This window comes from Nicotiana sylvestris, chromosome 8 (genome assembly GCF_000393655.2).
Source record: "Nicotiana sylvestris chromosome 8, ASM39365v2, whole genome shotgun sequence".
Lineage (NCBI taxonomy): Eukaryota > Viridiplantae > Streptophyta > Magnoliopsida > Solanales > Solanaceae > Nicotiana > Nicotiana sylvestris.
In genome coordinates, this window is record NC_091064.1 from 101,722,411 (window position 1) to 101,747,238 (window position 24,828).

General features: G+C 42.4%; 1 protein-coding gene across 2 annotated transcripts in view; it reads right to left on the reverse strand.

Annotated features, from left to right (window-relative positions):
* The window catches only part of LOC104239632 (ATP-dependent DNA helicase Q-like 2), a 64,869-nt gene that overhangs the window by 8,941 nt on the left and 31,100 nt on the right, over positions 1-24,828 (reverse strand). For both annotated transcript variants that reach the window (XM_070155415.1, XM_070155414.1), the window contains 6 exons: positions 18,129-18,195; positions 17,980-18,033; positions 5,861-5,968; positions 5,362-5,426; positions 4,917-4,995; positions 3,927-4,144 (listed from right to left, as the gene is read on the reverse strand). In XM_070155415.1, the coding sequence (XP_070011516.1) occupies positions 3,927-4,144; positions 4,917-4,995; positions 5,362-5,426; positions 5,861-5,968; positions 17,980-18,033; positions 18,129-18,195 (591 nt within the window). The remainder of the gene's footprint in view (positions 1-3,926; positions 4,145-4,916; positions 4,996-5,361; positions 5,427-5,860; positions 5,969-17,979; positions 18,034-18,128; positions 18,196-24,828) is intronic.

A 24,828-nucleotide genomic window follows, 5' to 3' on the forward strand; every position in this document is an offset into this window, starting at 1 on the left:
TCTTCGAATCGGGTTACGATTCGAGCTCATTTTAATCCTCAAGTTGTTAAAAAATTTTAGCTGGCAACAATGGCTCTTACGCTGTTTGGCCGTAGAGACCTTTCAATAGGAGGCCCGTAGGCTTGCTTAGCTGGCGACAATGGCTTTTACGTTGTTTTTGCCCGTGGGCTTTTTTGTAGGCTTTGTTTCCGCTCGTTAAGGTCTTTTAGAGTATTTTTGCCTGACCCGTCGTCGGTTCTAGAGGAACCTTGATTTCAAGTCGTTGTCGGCGATGTTTCGAGCACCTCGTAAGGTTCATAGCTCATAGGTCGAGTAGATCGACACTCTTGCGATTTGGAGCCGACATGGTCGGAGCTTGTTTTTGCCTATTGAGGGAAGCATGTTTTAACCGGTTCTTTCCGAAGTATATTCGAAGTAGTGGCCTGCGATTTTTAGCGACAGTCGGGCGTCCCCGAGTCGCGTTATTTTGGCTGTATCAGCCGTTTTGACCGTAGTCATATGCGTTTGGCTGTAGCCATTTTTTATCCCAAGTGATAGTTTAGGCGTCTACATCAAGGGTATGCCCTTTAAGGATTCTTACAAATGCGACGTATAGCCTAAACTTCGGGATTTTCATGCATGTTGAGGTCTTACAGTTTGTCATGCTTGTTGAGGTCTTACAATTTGTGTAACGTAGAATAGATCTGGTTATGCCGAGGTTGCCCGCTAGGGGTCATACAGTTTCGGGTTTTCCAGCATATGGCGATTAACAATAGTTTCCGAGTCATCGAGTTTGTTTAAGCTTGAAGACCGCTTCTCGTGAGCTCGGAGTTGCCTTATAGGGGTTTGATAAGCCCGGAGTTTCGACCCTGGGGTCGCGCGAGTGTCGAATTGATGATGCTAAGTCTCGAGTATATCGGGACGCATTCGATGGAGAAGCATTTGCTGCGAGTATGTTGAAATCGCCCTTTCCGAAGTACGAAATGCCGAAAAGATATTATTTATTGCTTGGCGTAAATATATGCTGCAAATACATGTTCTCGTTGTTGTGAGCTCGGCCCGCATGGGTGCGACTCCTTGGACCGTTTGGTCCGTTGTATTATTCCCAACTGGGGGCTCGTTCATCATTTTACGGCGCGAGAGCCGGTTGTAGAGAAAGTTCCGTAGGCTTGTAAGATCCTTCATGGGAAGTGTGTCCGCGTTGCCTCGTTACACACCCCCTGCTGGTAGAAAACCCGTTTTGGGATAAAAAAATCCAATCAAAGGGAAATAGTGCAGCGAACGTTTTGAAGCCTCGGAATCTTCGAGCTGGGGTATCGTCCCGACTATCTTGGTTATTGTCCTGCACAAGGGTAACCGTGAAGTAGGAGATGGGAAGAGGGATGGGCGCTTATACCTCGGTGGCGACGACGCTTCTTGAGTTCTGGCGCCTATTTGGTGGTCGTCGAATGGTCCTTTATTTAAATGCGTTCGGGGCGATCGTCAGAAGATCGTGTGCGCAACGTGTTGAGGCTCGTCTGCTTTGTTTCCCCTCGCCATCTCTCCTCCTCGCGATTGACTTCTAGCGCGGTTACTGAGAAGTTCCCGAAGGTGCCCGTTGTCAAGCATTCGGGCCACTTCCTCTCGGAGCTGCCTGCAATCCTCGGTTCGGTGCCCGTGCGAGTTGTGAAACTCGCAAATCAAATTGTAGTTCCTGTGGGAAGGATCTGAATATAACGGCCTGGGCCACCTAGCGTCTCCGATCCTGCTAATGACAAACACGATGCCCGGTATGTCGACGCTGAAGCTGTACTCCGATAGGTGGGGCGCGTTTGTTAGCGCTACGCTTCGATCAAGCCTGGTTCTGTTGACGAACCCTCGAGGGTCCTGCCTTCAATCTATTATTGCGAGGTAGCTTGTGCCCCGGGGTGTTCCTTCTATCTTCGAGGTACGACTAGTATCTTCGTTTGTTTGGTTTCGATTATTTCACCGGAGTCTGTTAGGGCACACCGAACCCGAAGGGGCTCCCAACTGGCCGTCATCGGCCCTGATCTTCGATTGATACCGGTTGTGGACATCCGACCAGGTCGCGGCCGGATATTCGATCAGGTTCTGCTTCAGCCGCTTCGAGGCCACCGAACTTCGCTCGTTCAGGCCTTGGGTGAAGGCCTGAACTGCCCAGTTATCGGCGACCGACGATAGCTCCATCCGTTCCATCTGGAAGCGAGACACGAATTCTCGCAGCATCTCATTCTCCCTTTGCTTAATCTTGCACACGTCGGACTGCCTTGTCGCTACCTTGATGGCGCCGGCGTGCGCTCTTACGAAAGAGTCTGCTAGCAGGGCGAACGAATCCATGGATTTGGGAGCCAAGTTATGGTACCACATCATGGCCCCCTTCGAAAGCATTTCTCCGAATTTCTTCAGCAATACGGACTTGATCCCATCATTCCTCATGTCATTACCTTTCACTGCGCAGGTATAAGCGGTAACGTGCTCGTTGGGGTCAGCAGTACCGTCGTACTTAGGGAGTTCCGCATTCTGAATTTTAGGAATAGGCTTTGGGACTGCTTCCTCGGGGAAGGGCCTCTGTACGAACTTCTTCGAATCCAAACCTTTTAGGACCGGGGGTGCTCTAGCGACCGGGACAGCCACGCCGTTCTCTCCATGATTTTCGAGGTCGTCGTTCTCGACTCTGTTCACTGAGCCGAACATCTCAACCTGAAATCAAAGGATTTTGGACGAGAAAAGTGTGAAAGGTAACGTGCGTTTGTGTGACGAAACTAGCAAGAAAATAATCACTATTATTTTTAGCCCCAGGGCGCCAAACTGTTTACCGTGAAAATGGTAACAACAACTAAATTTGTAAATGGAATTCTAAAAATACGTGATCTATTCTTGAGCTAGTTGCTAGAGCAGTTGATGCTAAGAACGTGAAGTTTGACGATGGAATGCGAGCTAAAACAAGGTAGTAACCAAACCGAAAGGGGCATGTTGCCCGGGCGCAGAACCGGTCGATAAGGACCTCGGGGTCGGGATTCAGATCGAGCTCAAGCTATCGAGGGCAACCGGGAATAGGATAACAATTAAGGATACGATCAAGCAAGGCTCTTTGCGGGCAATGTTGCACAATATGGCATTAAATAAGTAAGAAGACAATAAATATTAAATCGGCCTCGGGCCAGTGGGAACGAGCAAAATAGGAGAAAAGAGAGATATTATTGCACTTGTGGAGAAAATGGAGCAACATCAGCCCTTTACAAAGTGGTATGGGTTCCCCTTATATAAGCGAGGGAACACGGTAGGTACAAAGTGCATTAAATGTAAAGATACGGGGATGGGACGGCTAGACATGACACTAGAGCCTATTGATTCTAGCTGCTTGGCTCGGGAGTCCCCCGTCTTCGTAACCTTTGCTGGGTCGCGGACAGATCCCTTAACCTCGGAGCCTCTGCAGGGCCGCGGATGATCCTCGAGATAAGGAGCCCGATCATGATCCCACAGCCTCGTGGTGCTGACATGACATTCCGAATATACCTTAATGGCGGGAAATGGATTCCCCTGATTTCACCGCATACATATCCATTTTGAGAAAGTAAATTTTTCCTACACTTGTCTGTACTTGATTTGGCACTATTATTATGGCAAGAGTTGAAAACTGTGGAAGTCATTACCTACTTTTCTTAAATTTTTGGAGTAATGTAAGAGAAAACATTTTGTGAGAGAAGTAAAAGCGGGGTCCATAAATGTTTAGTGGATAACAGTACCAATCACTACATTTTCCTTTTAGCAACATAGATATTACTTTGACATGAATGGAAAGGAGAAACCAGACAATTGGAGGTAACAAATGTAAATTTCCTCTTTCCTGAAGATTTTAGTAACTATAACAGACAATCAAGTAATGAAACACCGAAAGTCAGAAGTTAAAGCATCTACTCTGTAAGAAAAAAACAGTAGGAGTGTACCTCTTCAATTGATTTTGGTTTCTTTGAAGTCAAGGTACTGATTTGTTGCATAGATAATACAGAATGAGCGAATATTCCCCCATGGATGGATGCGAGTTCTTTTCGCAGCTCGTCAAGCTTATCATCCAATCCTGATGATCTTTCTCGTTTGGATGATCTCGTACTGCTCGAGGTCCTTGATTGTCTAGTCGACATCTCAACCGTAATAATTTTCTTACCTGAAAGTTAACCAGAAAAGGAAGTTAGATGACTATAGGACTCTATGATGACTTGAAGCCCTTTTCCTTTCTTTGATGTGTATGTAATTAGAGATGATAAAGAGCTGGCTTAGCCGAATTCTTTGTGCCTGGGCTTGACTTAGCATTCTTTCAAGCCAAGCTCAAACTCAGCTTGAACACTAAATGAGGCAAAAACTTTGCTAAAAACTTGACAGACCAAAACACTGAAAAGATCGGATTCGCATTTTGCTCATCTCTAGAACAATGAAATTGTCCAAGTGCTAAAGCAAAGAATGAAGAAATTGTCCAATACTAATTGTATTGGCTAAAAATCAGCAGAACTCTTCTAAATTTCACAACCAGGACAATCCCTTTAAGTATTAAGAAAGCATCCAACTAGGAAAAAGAAAATAAAAATAAAAAATTCATTTCTACAAAGTGGGTGCAAGATGAGGTGGTTGTCCTTATGGTTGATTGATTGACAGAAGAACAAACCCTCAAACTGGACTAAGTGGTGGTGCAAGGCACCGACTTCACAACTTCAAAGTAGCACACATCAGCAATAACTTCGCATCACATATTGAAGGTGGAACCAACAGAGAATTTGGGAAGGGGGGGGGGATGGGGGAGACTGTTTCTCATCAACTTGACTTCTGAAGGGAGAAACCAAAATGATAAAGTTGAATACTGTGCATCCCGAGAAGTAGGACGAGGATGTTATTTGAAGGTTGAGATGCTGCATATTTGCGTATCTGGAAAGAAGGGTAGTTACCTTGCAATACTTGCATTGCCAGAGGTCCGACTGTGACATAAGCATTTGTTGCATAGGCAGTATGCTGATATTCTTCTTTCTGCATGGAGGAAAAGGCACAAAGATGTTAGTTCAAACTTAGGAAAAGGGAAAGGAGACAGAAGTGGATACACTTTTCATATAATCATATCCATTATTCCCTGTCTTGTTTCTGCTGCCAAGGCAAAAGGGGAAAAGGGAACGTTTTATTTATATGCTTTGTACTTCTGGTCACGTCATTAATTCTATTTTCCCTCTAAACTAGAATCTGTTACACCCTTGTCCAAAACTTGGATCACAGCTTAATACTTGAAAATTTGTTACCTCAAATTTAATTTGTCGCTGAAGTGTTAAGTTCCTATTCTGATATGTTAGTAAAGTAAGAGAGTAACTTAAGAAAATCAAAATAAAAAAAAAGAGTCCTTACAAGAACATGATCCAAAATAAGCTTGATGACAAGTTGCTCCAATTCATCTTTTTTCAGATCCGAACCTGGGTAAATACCAAGAACGCTAAATTTTTTATTCTCTGTCTGCTATCCCTAAAGTCAGAAATAAAATAAGAGAACTAAAAGCAAAAAGTAGCAGAGTGATAATAAAATACTGCATTTGGAAAGAAGCTGCTCAGTTAGACCGACATTAAGCTCCCAATATAAGCAATTAAGCATTGACCAAGACAATGAACGAAAGGGGAACACGCTCATGCTAAGGGGGAAGACAATCCAACTTTGGAGACAAGACACAGAATCTATATCCATGTATATCCATGTAAAAGCTGCTTTTAGTAGCCATATTTCCCCCTTGACATAAAGCATTGATTTGGCCTAATGATACTTGAGACTGCTTTTGCTCAAGACTCTGTTTTGGACTTCCTTTTTCTCTAAGAAAAGCATATTTTTCGCAATGCCATGATTTTGTGAATCTTACCTAGGTTCTTCTGGTTAACCTTTAGCTTTTCCACCAGTTGCAACATTGTGACCCTCTGAGCATTCTCTTGTATATCTTTCAGCATAGAGACAATGAGTTTTGCATGACCTGCACACAAATAAAGCATAAGCAGAAAGATACTTCCCAATGGGAAACAAGATTAAATTTGAAACATCGCATTGTAGATATGATAAAATCTGAAAAGGATGATATTTTTTTAATTGGAGTACAGAACAATCGCAACAATAGTTGTGCACCCTCCAACAAAAAAAAGAAGAATAGAGAGAGAGAAATGGAGCTTAGAAATCCTAAATATTATGATTTCTTTCAGTGCAGCTAGTTGTCAAAGAATTTGACCATCCAACCCAACCCTAAGTCAATTGGTGGAGTAGATTTTATAAACCATTCTTTAATTTTTTGATAAAGTGCCCTTAATCATCGGGTGACTTTATATCTTTCAAACATGAATTTCTTTTAAAGGAGATAGGCCGTAGTGACTCAAGAAAAAGAGTACGCTTGGAACAGATGACTCAAATGAGCTAGGAGTTAATTGAGAAAAGTCCAAAACAGTAGAGGCAATGATTCAATAAGCTTGAATATTTGTGAATTATGATAGAGAAGTCCAAAATCGTAAGAATGAGTTGAGAAGAGAATAACTAGACGATGATTCAATAAGCAGGAATATTTGTGAATTGTGATAGAGAAGTCCAAAATCGTAAGAATGAACTGAGAAGAAAATAACTAGAATTAGCCCTATTAGAAAGGAAGGAGAACCAAATGAATACTAGACAATGAACCAGCTTATCATAGTTTAGATCTGATGCCATATGAAAATATGAGCACCAAACCACACGTAAGGTAATGAGTGGATAGCCGAATAATCTTTATACACCACTTTAGATTCCCTTAATCAATGTGGAAATTTATTACTAATACAAGTAAATATAGATCTATGTGAGGCGATCCATCTTGATTGGACTGCTACAAAAATAAAAAATTACAATTAAAAATAAGAATCTGGAGTTGTCGATTCTTCTTTTTTTTTTTTTGGTCAGAAAATAACTTTTCCCTTTCCGCTTAATAAAAAACTAATAGAAAGAGGCGTTACTCGATATGTCAAAGATCTTAATGTGAGTTAGGGCAATCATCCCCCTTCTTACGGGTTCCCTACCAGCCTAGTGACACACCAACCACAATCCGTCTCTTTCTCCTATTATAAAGCTCCCTATCCCTTTATTTATCTTTCATCCCCCTCGAGTAAGTAAGACCGTTCTCCTTCTATTTCAAGAAAAAAAAAAGAGGAGCGAAGAGAACAATTGATGTAATTCTTCGAGTTAACAAAGAACCAACCGACCAGGATCAAGATCTTGAATCGAAAACGTGGTTTGTGGGCTGGTTTCAAATAACAACGTATCTCAAGTTTTAGGACTCGGAATCTAACGATTCAAAAACGAGGTGAAAGATGACGATCTAAACTATAAGAAAGACTATTTACTCGTTCAAAACAAGTAAATAACGATGCTGCACCAATTTAATGATAGATAGGATTCTATGATATCAAAAGAATGAATTTAGATCAGAATCAAGAACTAAACAAGTTCCTAAAGTCACTACTTGGAATCAATTAATGTGATAAAGAAACACCACACACAATTGAAAACAAGATAAAGACTATCACCACCTTGCTTGGAACCAAAAACAAGGATAAAGAAGACAAAATAGGGAAAAACACTCTATTGTAAAGCTAGGCAAACCTTAAAAACATGGATTGCATTCTACAAGGCAAGAGAACCCTTTATATAGGCCTAGAGTCTCTTCTTTGATGACTACAATTCCTATTCTAATAAGGAAATAAAATAACTAGACAAGGAAAGTAAAACCCTATTCTATAAGGAAAAGAAACTAGAATCCTACTAAAGGAAAATCCTTATTCTAAAAGGAATAAACTAAATCCTATTTTAAGAAGGAAAGGGCATTGGCTTCTTGAAATCAATCTTGGGCCTTTTGAACTTGAAGACACGTCCACACACCTATCCGCGGGCATACAAGAACTTGTTTTTGGCGAGCTAATAATAAAAGGCTAACATAGCTTCTTGATTTGCATCATTCTCCCCTGGTTGAAAAGGACTCGTCCTCGAGTCTAAAGGCTCTATAAATGGCGCAAGGTCAACAACATTAAATATTGGTGAAACCCCATAATCGTCCGGTAGATCCAATCTGTAAGCATTGTCACCTAACTTTTGAACAACTCGAAATGGACCATCAACTCTTTGGAAACTTTTAGTTAGGAAATCTTTCTTTCCTCAAGTATACCCAGACTAAGTCTCCCACGTTAAAGAATTGTTGTTTTCTCTTCTTATCAACTTGTTTCTTATATGCCTTTGTTTGTCTCTTAATCTCTTGTATTACTTTCTCATGCAACTTTTTTAATTGCTTAACCCTCTCATCAGCATCTCCACTAAAATAATGGGTTTTAAGAAGAGAGACAAGTCTAATGGAACAAGAGGATTCTTACCGTAAACCACTTCAAAAGGACTTTTTCCAGTTGTTCGATTCACAGACTTGTTGAAAGCAAACTCAGCATGTGGTAGCAAGGATTCCCACTCTCTTATGTTCTTCTTGATCAAACTTCTTAGCAATGCACCTAAACTTCGATTGACTACCACTGTTTGTCCATCTGTTTGAGGGTGATAAGATGAGCTATACTTCAACTCCGTACCAAGCTTAGCCCATAAAGTACGCCAAAAATGACTGAGAAACTTAGTGTCGCGATCAGAAACAATGCTTCTTGGAATGCCGTGTAACTTGACAATATTGTTAAAGAACAAAACAGCCACATGAGTTGCATCACTTGTCTTGTTACATGGGATAAAGTGTACAATCTTAGAGAATCTGTCAACAACAACGAAGATAGCATCCTTGCCTCCTTGATTCCTTGGCAATCCAAGCACAAAATCCATGCTAATATGTTCCCACGGTGTTGTAGGAATTGGCAAAGGCTCATATAATCCCTTATTGCTCCCATGCATTTTTGCTTTTCTACATGTTTCACAACGCTCAATCAGCCTCAACACATCTTTGTTCAATTTAGGCCAGTAGAAATTTTCTTGAATCATCTTCAATGTTTTAGAATGGCCAAAATGACCAGCTAATCCACCCTCATGTGCTTCCCTCACAATGGACTCCCTTAAAGAGCTTTGTGGTATGCAAAGCTGCTTTCCATAGTAAAGAAACCCATCACGAATTACAAACATTCTTTGTGGACCCTCCAAGCATCTCTTCCAAATATCTCCAAAGTCTGGATCAGCTTCATAAAGCTCCTTGATATGGTCGAACCCAAATACATTAGTTTGCATCACAGAAAGTAAACATGGTCTTCTACTAAGAGCATCAGCCACTTGATTGAGGTTTCCAGCTTTGTGCTTAATTACGAACTGAAAATTCTGAAGGAACTTTACCCATTTTGCATGCCTTGCATTGAGCTTTTGTTGGTGACTACGATACTTTAGTGCCTCATGATCAGAGTATATGTTACGCAACGCCTTCCTGATGTTCTTTGGAAGGGCAACGTAAGGCTAAGCAACCGATGTCAGTGCGGTTGTTGTCCGCCAATGAGATCCCCTCCGCACGCTACACTAGATTGTCAGTGTCGTGCAGGAAAACCAATGTCACGAGCAATTGCGGAAGCTGAGAGAGAATTGGGTTTTGAATGATGATGATGATTTTATTGATGAATGAAATGCTGATTACAAAAGATGCGGTGTCGAGGGGGAGAGACACCAGTACAGAAAATTGTTTGATTGATTGATCCCCCCTAATAATGCTTAAAAAAATAAACCAAAGTTACATGACTAGTCCTAATAAAGCTGTAGAAGCACACTGAATGAAAATGATGTAAACTAGCCTATAATTACAATGAAAAGGACTTAGTTTATTACAATGTAGAACCAAGTCCGATGGCAGCAACTTTGTCTTGCGGGTCAGGGTCTGCGCGCACGGTGCTGTGGGCACGCGCGACACTTGTTGTGTTGGCCTAAGGCTGGGCGCCGGTGCTTGGCATCAGGGTCTGTGCGCGAGGCGCTGCTGGAATGGGCCAGCAGCTGGGCGCTGGCGAGGCATCAGGATCTGCGCGCGCGACATTGTCAGTGCGCGCGGCGCTGTTGTCATTGGCCAGCCACTGGGCGCCGGCGAGAGGCATCGGTGGGGGACAGAGGCGCATGCGCGCTTGTCACTTGGCGCAGCCAAGACCACGGGGCTGACCATGGCGCTAGGCATTGTGAGGCTTGCTAGGCCGCCATGGGGCGCGGCCAGGGGTCATGGGGCGTGTCTGGAAAGCGGCCCATGACATTCTCCCCCACCTGAGTTGGCACCGTCCTCGGAGCCTTATGATGATGATGATGATGATGATTCTGGTGGTTGTTGGATGGGAGGTCTGCGCCCCTCTGTTCTTTGAGCTTGTTGTTGTAGCGATGCAATGATTTCATGCGGCTGACATGGAAGACTGGATGGATCTTCCACCAGGATGGAGTTTTCACCTGGTATGTGGACTTCCCAATGCGTTTTTCAATGGGCAGGGGCCCGATGTATTTTTGTTGCAGGCGAGGGTCATGGGTCCTCTCTGCAAACAAGTATCGCTTTGGGATGCATAGCATTACTTTGTCCCCTGTTTGATGTTGGGCAAAGCAAAGATTTTGTTCGGTGAATCTTTTTGCCCGCTCTTGGGCTTTGACGAGATAGCTCCGCACTATCCCCATGTTGCGCTCCCATTCGCTCGAGAAGTTGGCAGCTCGAGGAGATTTCGGCCTGGTTGATGCATTCACCGTTTGCAGGAGAAGCGGTTGCTGTCCGGTAACAATTTCAAAAGGGCTTTTGTTTGTATGATGGCTCTTTTGAGAATTGAAACACAGTTGAGCAGCATCCAAGAGCTTCACTCAATGCTTCTGTGATCCGGTTGCAAAGTTGCGGAGATATTCCTCCAGCATGTCATCGAACCGGTCTGTCTGGCCATCTGATGGTGGATGGATGTCTGAGTTGTGACTCAATGTCGACCCAAAGCACCTGAAGAGATGGGTCCAAAAGTTGCTAGTGAAGCGTGAGTCGCGCCTACTAACAATGTCTTTGGGCAGGCCCCAATGTTTGACAATGTGCGAGAAGAAGAGTCGAGCTGTATCTTCTGTTGAGATGTTCTGCGGGGCTGCAATAAAGGTTGCATAGTTTGAAAATTGATCTATGACAACCAAGATGGATGCAAGATTACCGACTTGGGGCAATCCCGTGATGAACCTGAGGGAAACACTTTCCCATGGTCTCTGAGGGACATGTAATGGCTGCAAGGGTCCCGTCTGTGATGAGTGATCCGACTTGTCCTTGTGGCATGGCTGACAAGTCTTCACACGCTGAGGAGCGTCACCAGTCTTTTGAGGCCGATGACATGATGGCTGATTGTTGCTGCGAAGGGTAGCCGGAACCAATGGTTCGGGTCTGTTGACTACCTTCTCCAACTGCATGGCCGAGATGTTTTCAGCGGCCATCTTTATGGGAAAGCATGGTATGGTGCAGGGTTTGGCCCCGTCTTCTCCCAACATCAGGAGCATGTTGGCATATGGTACTGGTATGATGTTGGTCTGCCTCATGAACTCCAAACCCACTATCATGTCGAAGTCATCTATGATTGCGATGCGCAGGTCGATGCTTCCTTTGTATGGGCCAAGTTACACTGGGACATCTGTAGTTGTTCCACCCAATGCCTGGGGTGGCGAGTTGATGGCCTTAACGCGACCTTTGCTCTTTTGCACAACAAGACCCAGGCGCTCTACTTGAGTTGAAGCCAAGTAGTTGTGGGTAGCACCCGTGTCTATCAATGCGTGAAGGGGCTTGCCGTTCACTTTCAATTCGACGAACATTAGGGTCCTCGCCATTTTAGGAGGCCTCTCGTCCATCTTTTCCTTCCCTTTCTTGGTGATTGGGGTTGAGATTTTCTTAGGAGGACATGCACTGGTCCCCGCTAAGGCATGTGGGAAAGAGCCAACAATTGCATTGAAGGCGCCTACCTGGTCTGATTCTGATGCATCTGACTCGTCCTCGACAGTCTGATGAGCATTGACCTTTATGTTTGGGCATTCATTGTTCCAATGTGCCCCGCCGCAATGACGGCATTCTGAGGGAGGCTTTCTCCCCTGATTGTTGTTGATGGATGCAACACTGTTGCTGCTGGAGGGAGGAGTCTTAGTTTTGGATGCGCTCCGATCTCCCCCACTTTTGCTTGGGCCACCATTGCTGGGATGGTTCCCGTTGAATCCCCCTCGGACAGACGGCTGGGGTCTATCGTTCTGAGTTCCCAAATGATAATCGCCAAGACATTCTGCAACTTGAATGGCCTTGGGCAGGGTGTCTACCCGTTGTCTCTGTAGTTCCATACGGGCATGACGTTTCAAACCTTCTATGAATGTGAAGAGTTTGTCTTTGTCCCCCATGTCGCGTTTGTTTAGCATGAGTGCGGAGAATTACCGCACGTACTCCCGCACTGATCTGGTGTGGCGGAGCTCCCGTAGCTTTCTCCTTGCGTTGTATTCCACATTTTCGGAGAAGAACTGCAGGCATAGTGCTACCTTCAATTCATCCCATGTCTAGAGAGTATCTTCACCGGCCTTGATGGCTTCATATTTGACCCGCCACCAAAATTTGGCATCGCCCTGAAGATACATGGCAGCAGTTGCTACCCTTTTGGATTCTTCCAAATGGCCCACGTCATCAAAGTATTGTTCGATGTCGAAGATGAAATTTTTCACTTCTTTAGCATCTCGGGATCCGTCGTATGGCTTTGGCTCCGGTATCTTAAGCTTTTGCGGAATGGGGGTGAGGTTTGCTGCACCCCTGATGTGGTTGTCACCTCCTCGAAGTAGGCTCTGTAGGGCAGCATTGACAACATTGAGCTTGCCTGTCAAGTCGTCTATGGTTTGCTGCATGGCAGTTAGTCTGTCTGCCTCTTGTTGCCGATGGGCTAAATCGTCGGCACGCTCCTGTTGGAGGTCCTCAAATTTGCCATGAATATTGGCAGTTTCAATGGCTGCCGTTTGTCGGTCATCCTCAGAGTCACGACTGATGTTTGCAATGTCATTTTCTGTCTGCCGCATTCGGCGGTCCAGGTCGTCCAACCTTTGCACTAGGTTGTTGTTTTGATCAGGCACCGTATCCACGATGGGTCGTAATCGGTCAACCGTCTCTTCTAGGGATGCTAGGCGCTCCCCATGATTCACCATGGTCAGAAATGGTGATGATGGCAAATGTGTTCCCTCATCCGATGTCGAGCCTACGCTCTGATACCAATTGTTACGCAACACCTTCCTGATGTTCTTTGGAAGGGCAACGTAAGGTTAAGCAACCGATATCAGTGCGATTGCTGTCCACCAATGAGGTTCCCTCCGCACGCTACACTAGATTGTCAGTGTCGTGCGGGAAAACCAATGTCACGAGCAATTGCGGAAGCTGAGAGAGAATTGGGTTTTGAATGATGATGATGATTTTATTGATGAATGAAATGCTGATTACAAAAGATGCGGTGTCGAGGGGGAGAGACACCAGTACAGAAAAATGTTTGATTGTTTGATCCCCCTAATAATACTTAAAAAAAATAAACCAAAGTTACATGACTAGTCCTAATAAAGCTGTAGAAGCACACTGAATGAAAATGATGTAAACTAGCCTATAATTACAATGAAAAGGACTTAGTTTATTACAATGTAGAACCAAGTCCGATGGCAGCAACTTTGTTTTGCGGGTCAGGGTCTGCGCGCGCGGTGCTGTGGGCACGCTCGACACTTGTTGTGTTGGCCTGAGGCTGGGCGCTGGTGCTTGGCATCAGGGTCTGTGCGCGAGGCGCTGCTGGAATGGGCCTGCAGCTGGGCGCTGGCGAGGCATCAGGATCTGCGCGCGCGGCATTGTCAGTGCGCGCGGCGCTGTTGTCATTGGCCAGCCGCTGGGCACTGGCGAGAGGCATCGGTGGGGCGACAGAGGCGCATGCGCGCTTGTCACTTGGCGCAACCAAGACCACGGGGCCGACCATGGCGCTAGGCATTGTGAGGCTTGCTAGGCCGCCATGGGGCGCAGCCAAGGGGTCATGGGGCGTGTCTGGAAAGCAGCCCATGACATATAGCACAAAATCACTTGGTAATAAATAATGACTCCAATGCTGCAACACACGAACAATAGCATAGAACTCTTTTTCATAGGTGGAGTACTTCAATTTAGATCCACTTAGCTTCTCGTTAAAATAAGCCACGAGTTTACCTTCCTGGCTAAGAACTCCTCCGACACCAACACCTAGTTACAATGTAACCAAGAAAGCAAACATTGTTAGTATAAAAGATGCACTTCTTGAGTTGTGCATATAGCTTCTCTCTCCTTAAGGTTTCAAAAACCTTCTCCAAATGCTTTCCATGTTCAACTTCCTCTTTGCTATAAATTAGGATATCATCAAAGTAGACAACAACAAACTTCCCAATGAATGGTCTAAACACATGAGTCATAAGCCTCATGAATGTACTAAAAGCATTCGACAAACCAAAAGACATTACCAACCATTCATACAAGCCTTGGCTAGTCTTGAAGGCAGTCTTCCATTCATCACCTTCTCTCATACGAATCTGGTGGTACCCACTCTTCAAATCAATCTTTGAAAAGATCTTAGAACCATGTAATTGGTCAAATAGATCATCTAACCTTGGGATTGGGAAGCGATACTTGATAGTGATTTTGTTGATTGCTCGACTGTCAACACACATCCTCCAAGTGCCATTTTTCTTAGGAACAAGCAAAGCAGGCACGACACATGAACTAAGGCTCTCCCTTATTAAACCCCTCTCAAATAGCTCTTCGACTTGCCTTTAGAGTTCAGCTTGTTGTGTAGGATTTATCCTATAAGCTGCTTTGTTTGGCAACAATGCTCCGGGTATAAGGTCAATTTGATGTTGAATATCGCGCATGGGTGGAAGTTCTAATGGAACATCTACCGAGATCACACTTAAACTTAGCAAGTAACTTCTTGGCTCGTGTATCTAACTCATGCTCCTCATCTTGTGAGTCTTCCATGGCTACTGCTATGTACAATGGCTCTCCTTTATTGATGTGGCCAATAATCTGTGATGTGGTCATTAGCGTATCAGACATGGTTTTTGCCTTCTTTGAAAGTTCTTTTGGGTGCAATGGTGTCAAAATGATCTTATGTCCATCAATTATGAATGAATAGGTGTTACGGTATCCATCATAAAAAGCACGCTTATCATATTGCCATGGTCTTCCAAGTAATAAAAGGCAAGCATTCATCTTTACCGCATCACACCAAATTTGGCTTTTATAGATCTTACCAATAGAAAAAGAGACCAATCATCTTTTAGTGACTTTCATACCTCCACCATATTGCAGCCACCCGACTTTGTAAGGTTTGGGGTGTACCTCAGTTTCCAAATCCAATTTAGTCACCATTTCTTCTGAAACAACATTAGTGCAACTTCCACCATCGATTATCACTGAACATACCTTGCCATGTGATGTACACCTAGTGTGGAGAAGGGCCTCTCGTTGCGATGATTCTTCATCTTTATGTTCAGCATGTAAGATCCTCTGAATAACAAGCATATCACCTTCATCAGGTTCTACATAGGCATCCTCATCTTCCTCAATTAGCTGGTTGTCTTCGTGACTGGAATCATTTTCTTCATCAACTAACATAACAGCCTTTCGGTTGGGACAATCAGCTTGCACATGACCAAAACCTTGGCACTTAAAACATCTTCTCCTAGTCATATCCCCTGAGGTTTCTTTTCATCACCCTTTGAAGATGAATTAGAAGAATTACCTCTATAAATGGCCTTGGAATTTCCACCACTACCACTACTGGTACTCCCTTGGTTGGGGTAATTCTTCTTGGAGTATAATTTCTTTGGCTCCTTTTGTTGTTGCTCGATGTTGATGGCAAACTTTCGTACATCAATGAATGTCCAATAAGGTTGTAAGGGAATAACATCGGAGATGGCACGCCTTAAGCCACCAATATATCTTGCTTTAGTCTGTTCCTCAGGTTCTCGGGTATCACACTTAATCATGAGGTATTCAAACTCTCGAGTATAGTCTTCTACGGTCTGGTTTCCTTGGCGAAAGTTATGAAATTTAAGATAATTCTCTTGTTTGTACGTATAAGGAAGAAAACGTCTTCAAAGTTCTCTCTTCATCTTCTCCCAAGTTCGAATCTTACCACAACCTTCTCTTTCTCTTTCTCGCTTCAAATTGTCCCACCAAAGTGAAGCATATCCCTTAAACTTGATGGCAACGATCTTAACCTTTTTCTCCTCAAATAATCCTTGAACTCAAAGATTCGTTCAACGGTCAATAACCACTCCATAAACGCATCCCCTTGTGCTTTTCCATCAAAATCAGGAACATCAACCTTCACATCATCCCTTTTCTCTCGAGTATGGTTCCTCCTTCTCCTTGGGCGATCAGATTCATCGTCTCGTTGTCTCCTAGAAGGATCCGAATTTTCACTAGAGTCATCTCCATCAGCCATATGAAAAGGGTTAATATCAGAGTCCCCTTCATCATCTTCCTTGGGCCTTCTACGTCGTTCTTGCCTTTCGTAGTGTTGGAGTTGCCTCTGTAGTTGTTCAATTGTCCTTCTCATCTCTTCCATCTCCATGTCACGATCGGATGTTCTTCTTTCACCTTCTTGAACCCAACGACCGTTTCTTGCTTGCATATTAGGTTCACCACCTGCTGCTCTGATACCAAATTGATGTGATTCTTCGAGTTAACAAAGAAACAACCGACCAGGATCAAGATCTTGAATTGAAAAGTGGTTTGTGGGCTGGTTTCAAATAACAACGTATCTCAAGTTTTAGGACTCAGAATCTAATGATTCAAAAACGAGGTGAAAGATGACGATCTGAACTATAAAAAAGACTATTTACTCGTTCAAAACAAGTAAATAACGATGCTGCACCAATTTAATGAGAGATAAGATTATATGACATCAAAAGAATGAATTTAGATCAAGAAACGTGTTCTTGAAAGATCAAGAACTAAACAAGTTCCTACAGTCACTACTTGGAATCAATTAACGTGATAAAGAAACACCACACGCAATTGAAAACAAGATAAAGACAATCACCACCTTGCTTGAAACCAAAAACAAGGATAAAGAAGACAAAATAGAGAAAAACACTGTATTGTAAAGCTAGGCAAACCTTAAAAGCGTGAATTGCATTCTACAAGGCAAGAGAACCCTTTATATAGGCCTAGAGTCTCTTCTTTGATGACTACAATTCCTATTCTAATAAGGAAATAAAATAACTAGACAAGGAAAGTAAAATCCCTATTTTATAAGGAAAAGAAACTAGAATCCTACTAAAGGAAAATCCTTATTCTAAAAGGAATAAATTAAATCCTATTTTAAGAAGGAAAGGGCATTGACTTCTTGAAATCAATCTTGGGCCTTTTGAACTTGAAGACACGTCCACACACCTATCCGCGGGCATATAAGAACTTGTTTTTGACGAGCTAAATAACAAAAGGCTAATATAGCTTCTTGATTTGCATCAACAATGTAGTTTTGTCCTTGTATATCTACTATAAAATTCAGACTTAGATAAGAAGCCAACATAACTCCTTTTACAAAAACAAGAAAAGGCTTCCTTAGCTCGAATATTTGCATCATATATATGCCCAGATTAAGGTCCACTAGAAAAAAGAAAAACTAAAGCCAAGTGAAATATGGACATTTAAAATAAGAATTCACGTTTCGCGAGCTTGTATATTACTCAGTAAAGCTGCTTTTTTCAGAAAACATTCACTACTAGGATATTCGTTAATTTGTTGGAGACTGTAGAAAGAGAACATCTGTTATTGCTAATATATATATATATATATATATATATATATATATATATCAACATTTTTATTGTCAGATCAAAATGAACATATCTTAAATCCAAGAAAATGGTTGATAACTAAAACTAACATAACTTACCGAAGACTACGAAAGACAGACTAAGGTAAAGCCATGCCTTTAGAGAACTCATAAACATAAAAAGAAGATTGGTATGACTATTAAAGTCAACACAACGTACTTGAGACATCCAGCTCTTTCACCTCATTTGAAAAGGCACAGTTGTCACACATTCCTGAGCAAGATGAAGGTCAAGTGAAGTTGTGGTGCTCTTCTGGCTATTGTGACAAGTTAACATCAGAATCCACTTACGAAGTTAGTGAACCATACCGTTACATTCTTGTAAAGACTCAGCAAAATGTCGGAAGAAAGCACTTCGACGGCACTCTCTTTTAGACTGCAACAAAAAGATATTTATTCCTCTAGCTGATTGTAAACAATAAACTGTTTACTCATGAGCACTAGTAGAAATTGAGTTCCGGGTTCCCTATAACTTGGGAGCAATGGCTCTTATCGAGCAAAATTATAAAACCGGTGTACTTGTTATAGCAACTGTCACTTACTGGTTAAATAATGTCAGTACATACAACTACGGATTAAGCAATCAAGAACCGTCATTCCTATTTTGACAGGAATGGAAAACCAGCATAATATCAGAGCAAACTCTCTTGCTTTCCCAAACCAACTAGTCAGCAACTTTCGAATTTCGAGAGTCAAACGAGTTTTTCTTTGACCAGATTTTTGCATTTACCTTTTAAATATTTTGAGATTTATAGTACTTTTATGTAGTTTCCAAATATGTAAGTTTTATTTCAAAAAACTTAATGATTTTCTATGGCCAAATTTGCGGTCAAAATTGAGAAGTTTGGCTCTCGAAATCCTAACTGCATCAAACAAATTGGGACGGAGGGAGTATTCAATTACAGCTTAAAAAAGATGTATTCAGGAGCCAGGTACTCTAAGAGCATCTCACATCAAAATGGTATGCAAGTTTATAGCAGAAGCTGGAAAGCTGGCAGGAATAATCTTTCTCATTCATTTACAAAGTTTGTACTTATCCTGATTATACTATAGTGGCTTGGAATGGAAATTGTTCATGAAATTTGTACAAACTTTGTAGCTCTCAGTTTGAGTGTATAGCATAAACAAACTGATTTGATTAATTATAACCGTTTACCCTTCTCTACAGGGCTTTATTTATGCTTCAATATGGAGTATCACTCCCTTATTTTGATGGAATGAGAGGGATAGGAGATATTTAGATGGAATAGCAACTCCAAAACTTTCCCCTAGCGCTAAATGTCTTTTATTTTTGTACAGCTGAAGTACTCTTACCCCTGTAAACTTCCCTGACAATTTTTGGACTTTGTTAGTACTGGAGCTAGCAAACTGTTTTGTATTTCTTTTTTGCATCTTCTTGATGCCATTTATAAATCTTTTCATCAAAAAATATTGCTTCAATATGGAGCCTTTTTCATATTCTAAGTTTTTCTCCCCATCATATTCTAAGTTTTTCTCCCCATCATATTCTAAGTTTGACACCGAGCTTTTTATTGGTTAATGATTGTAGGAGATCAATAAACTGGCACAAAGGAGGTCCATCCATGCATAGTAGCAGAAACAAAAGGAAGAGACTGCATCAATCTATATAAAGCTGTTAGCGGAAACGTAAAAGAAAGAACACAAGATTTAACGTGGTTCGGATCAAAATAATCCTTCGTCCACCAGAGAACAATTGCCCTTTTAATATTAACAAAGGAAGGGGAGATTTCCCAATTACACTTAAGAGAATTTCTCTCTTAACTCTCTACTCACTACAATGTATTGTATTATTTTGGGATGATTTCTACAAGTGAAGGAGTGCATCTATTTATAGAGGTAAAGACCTCCTCTTGATGTCATTGCTGACATCAAACTACCTCCTCTTGATGTCATGGGTGACATCAAAGGAGGAAGCTTCCTCCTAGCATCCACACCAACTCTTTCCACCAACTCTTCCAATTGGCATGCCATTGTTGACTAAACATAAACCAACATTTTCAGCATGCCATTGTTAACTAAACATAAACCAACATTTTCAATCTCCACCTTGGTTTGCGTTTCGAGCGTGTGAACAACTCTGGCCAAAACTTCTAAGCTTACTGGGCAACCCCGTTGTAAGAAACAAGAAGAATCAAACCATTGTTGAACATACCACCTCCACCTAGCAACTGTTCTCTTCGGAGTTGCATCAGTTGATGCACACCCCCGCCAAGTCCTTGCAGTGTGCAAACTTAGCGAGCGGGACTATCTTGGTCAACATGTCTGCAGCATTATCGTCTGTGATAACCTTCACGACCTTGATAGTTCCCTCATCAATAACATCTCGAATAAAATGAAATCTGACATCAATGTGTTTAGTGCGCTCATGAAATCTCTGATTTTTCATTAGATGAATAGCACTCTGACTATCACATCTAAGAGTTGATTCCAGCTGAACCAAACTCAATTCCGCTACTAAACTTTTCAACCAGATAGCTTCCTTTACCGCCTCCGCTGCTGCCATGTATTCTGCTTCTGTCGTAGACAAAGCGACAATCGACTGCAAAGTCGACTTCCAACTGACGGCACTGCCAACGAGGGTAAAGATGTATCCAGTTGTGGACCTTCTTCTGTCAAGATCTCCTGCATAGTCAGAATCCACATAACCGAGAATTGAAATACCTGTACCACTTTTTCGAAAGGTAAGACCAACACCAGAAGCTCCTTTGAGATATCTCAATATCCACTTGACAGCTTCCCAATGCCTCTTTCCTGGGTTGGACATGTATCTACTTACCACACTTACAGATTGAGCAATATCTGGACGTGTGCATACCATAGCATACATAATACTACCAACTGCACTGGCATAAGGAATCTTTGACATATGCTCCACCTCATCCTCGGACTGAGGCATTTGTGACTCTGAAAGTTTAAAATGAGGAGCTAATGGTGTACTTACAGGCTTGCACGTTTGCATATTGAATCTTTCGAGAACCCTTTCAATATACCTCTTCTGAGAAAGATGTACAACATCGTCTTCTCTTGAAATCTCCATACCAAGGATTTTCTTTGCAGCTCCTAAATCCTTCATGTCAAATTCCTTACTCAATAGTTTCTTCAAAGCATTTATCTCTGTAATGTTGTTAGCAGCAATAAGCATATCATCAACATACAACAGTAAATAAATCATTGAGTTACCAGACATCTTCTTGTGATACACACAACTATCAAATGCACTCCTTGAGAATTCATGTGTAGTCATGAATGCATCAAACCTCTTGTACCACTGTCTAGGGGATTGCTTCAAACCATACAAAGACTTCTTTAGTTGGCATACGTGATCTTCTTTTCCCTCAGCTAGGAAACCTTCAGGTTGATCCATATAGATTGTCTCTTCTAGATCACCGTGTAAGAAAGCAGTTTTGACATCAAGCTGTTGAAGCTCCAAGTCAAATTGTGCAACCAATGCTAGTAGCACGCGAATTGAGCTATGCTTCACGACCGGAGAGAAAATCTCATTGTAGTCAATTCCCTCCTTTTGGCTGAAACCTTTTGCAACCAATCTCGCCTTGAACCTAGCATCTTCCACTTCAGGAATTCCCTCTTTCTTTCGGTAGACCCACTTGCATCCAACTGTCCTCTTCCCCTTTTGTCTTTTCACTAAGACCCATGTCTGATTCTTGTGAAGAGACTCCATCTCTTCAGTCATGGCTAACCGCCATTGTGCGGCATCCTTGCAAGAAGTTGCTTCAATATACGAGGAGGGCTCCAGATCTTTAATCTCTTCTTGTGCAGCTACGAACGCATATGCAATCAAGTTTGCTTGATTTATAAGGCGTTCCGGTTCTCGTGTCTGCCTCTTCTCCCTCCCCTTCGCAATTGTGTATGGTTCATTGACAGCAAGTTCTTCAACGCCTACATCTTCTGACTCATCTTTAACCTGAGTCTCTTGATCCTTTTCCTTGGCAAGCTCCACCGGAAGCTCCACCTGCTCGTTGTTCTTGTTTCCTGAAAACTCCACGGAAACTTTACGGGGATCAAGTATAGAGGATTCATCGAAGGTGACATCTCTACTAACTATAAATTTGAGTAAAGACAAACACCAAAGTTTGTACCCTTTTACTCCATCCACATACCCTACGAATATGGCCTTCTTAGCCCTTGGTTCAAGCTTTCCTTCATTAACGTGATAATAAGCTGGACACCCAAATACTCGTAAGTATGAATAGTTAGAGGGTTCACCTGACCATACCTCATTCGGAGTCTTAAAGTCAATTGCCGATGCTGGAGATCGATTGACAATATGAGCAGCAGTGTGAACTGCTTCAGCCCAAAATACTTTGGACATTTTGGCTTGTAGGAGCATACAACGAGCCTTTTCAAGAAGAGTTCTGTTCATTCTCTCGGCAACTCCATTCTGCTGTGGGGTATGCCTGACAGTCCTATGTCTTGAGATCCCATGAACCTTGCAGAATTCATTAAACTCTTCATTGCAAAACTCCAAGCCATTGTCTGTGCGAAGATACTTGATTTTCCGCTCCATTTGATTTTCAACCAAAATCTTCCACTCTTTACATGCTTCAAAAGCATCACTTTTTGCCTTCAAAAAATACACCCAAACCTTTCGTGAGAAATCATCAATAAAAATGAGAAGATACCTCTTTCCGCCCTTCGATGGAAGTTTAGAAGGACCCCATAAATCTGAATGGATGTAGTCTAGCACTCCTCTTGTCTTGTGTTTGCCAGTGCTGAAGCTGACCTTCTTCTGCTTCCCTAGAACGCAGTGCTCACAGAAGTCAAGCGTGCTGATCTTCTCACCTTCCAAAAGTTTACGATTGCTCAACATCTCCAGTCCACGTGCGCTCATATGACCCAGTCTCATGTGCCATAGTCTTGCCTTGTCATCATTAGATAACTGCACTGTAGATGCATTTGCAGAGCCAACAATGGTGCTTCCGGCCAATGTGTAAAGGCCGTTCTCCAGCTTGCCTTTCAGCATGACTAAAGAACCTTTAGTCACCTTCATAGTTCCTGCTTCGCTCATGTACCTGTAGCCTTGTTCATCCAGAGTACCCAAGGAGATCAAATTCTTCTTCAGATCAGGAACATGACGGACTTGTGTAATAGTCCTCACGATTCCATCATGGCAGCGAACCCGAACTGAGCCAATGCCAACTATTGCACAAGTTGCATTATTGCCCATTACTACGGTTCCTCCACTTTTCTCGTAGCTGCTAAACCAGTCTTTTCGGAACGTCATATGCAGAGTACAAGCAGAGTCTAACACCCATTTGTTTTCATAACTACTATTATTATTACACGATGTTGTTAGTACATAATCATTATCAAAATTATGTACCTGTTCAACTGTAGATGCACTCGCCTTTTCCTTGGACTTTGACATTGGGCAATCTCGTTCAAAGTGCCCCTTCTTGCCACAACCCCAACACTCTGTATTCTTCTTGTTCACACGAGACTTTGATCTGTGCTTTGATTTGGTCTTTCCCTGTTGGCTAGTCCGGCCTCTTACAAAGAGGCCACTTGCCTGGTCATCTCTATCTCCTTCAATGTGCCTCCGCACATCACTAGAGTTAAGTGCCTGCCGCACTTGCTCAAGCTTGATAGGCTCCTTGCTATACATCATTGAATTCTCAATATCACGATATCCTGAAGTCAATGAAAATAGCAAAGCACATGCAAGCGTCTCCTCCTCCCTTTTAATTCCTGCAATCTGTAAGTCCATGACAAGTTTATTAAACGCATCTAAATGATCTTGTAACGAAGTACCTGGCCCCATCTTAAATGTGTGAAGACGCCGTTGTAACAACATTCTTGTTGTCACTGATCGGTCTTGGTATAGCCCTTCTAGCTTTTCCCACAACTGTTTGGCCGTCTCTTCGGTACCCGTACTCACTTCACAAAGCACGTTAGGTGCAAGGGATAGTTGGATTGCACTCAATGCATCCCCTTCAATCTTCTCCTTGTCGGGAGCTGATATATCCGTAGGATACTTTCCGTCAATAGCATGGATTGAACCTTCCCTCCGCAGTAACGCCATCATCTGGATCTTCCAGATATTGAAGTTGTTGCGTCCATTGAATCTATCAATTTCAAACTTCATGGAACTCATATTTGCTTGTTCTTTCTCCTTGGATCGTTAAAGAATCCTGTCGCTCTGATACCAATTGTTAGCGGAAACGTAAAAGAAAGAACACAAGATTTAACGTGGTTCGGATCAAAATAATCCTACGTCCACCAGAGAACAATTGCCCTTTTAATATTAACAAAGGAAGGGGAGATTTCCCAATTACACTTAAGAGAATTTCTCTCTTAACTCTCTACTCACTACAATGTATTGTATTATTTTGGGATGATTTCTACAAGTGAAGGAGTGCATCTATTTATAGAGGTAAAGACCTCCTCTTGATGTCATTGCTGACATCAAACTACCTCCTCTTGATGTCATGGGTGACATCAAAGGAGGAAGCTTCCTCCTAGCATCCACACCAACTCTTTCCACCAACTCTTCCAATTGGCATGCCATTGTTGACTAAACATAAACCAACATTTTCAGCATGCCATTGTTAACTAAACATAAACCAACATTTTCAAAAGCTTATGTCTTCTTGAGAAGGGAAGAATTCAGCATGACCAGTATGGTATATTTCAGAAGATGACAAAACGAATTAAGCTAAAAACATAGTTGAAAATAGTAAATGGCATTACTTCTTTCAAAATATTGTTTGAATGGGCATAGCTAATATATTATTAGATTGAATGTTCAAAAGGAATACTATGTGGAAGGAAAGTTCTTGGGGGAAGGTAGGGGAATTGCCTACAGTGTATCTGGGGATGCCATTGGGTGCCAAGAGCAAATCAAAAGGAATATGGAATGATGTACCGGAGAAATGTGAAAAGAAACTAGCTAACCGGAAGAAACAATATCTGTCAACGGGGGGAAGGTTGATCTTGATTAACTCTGTACTTGATGCCATGCCTACATATA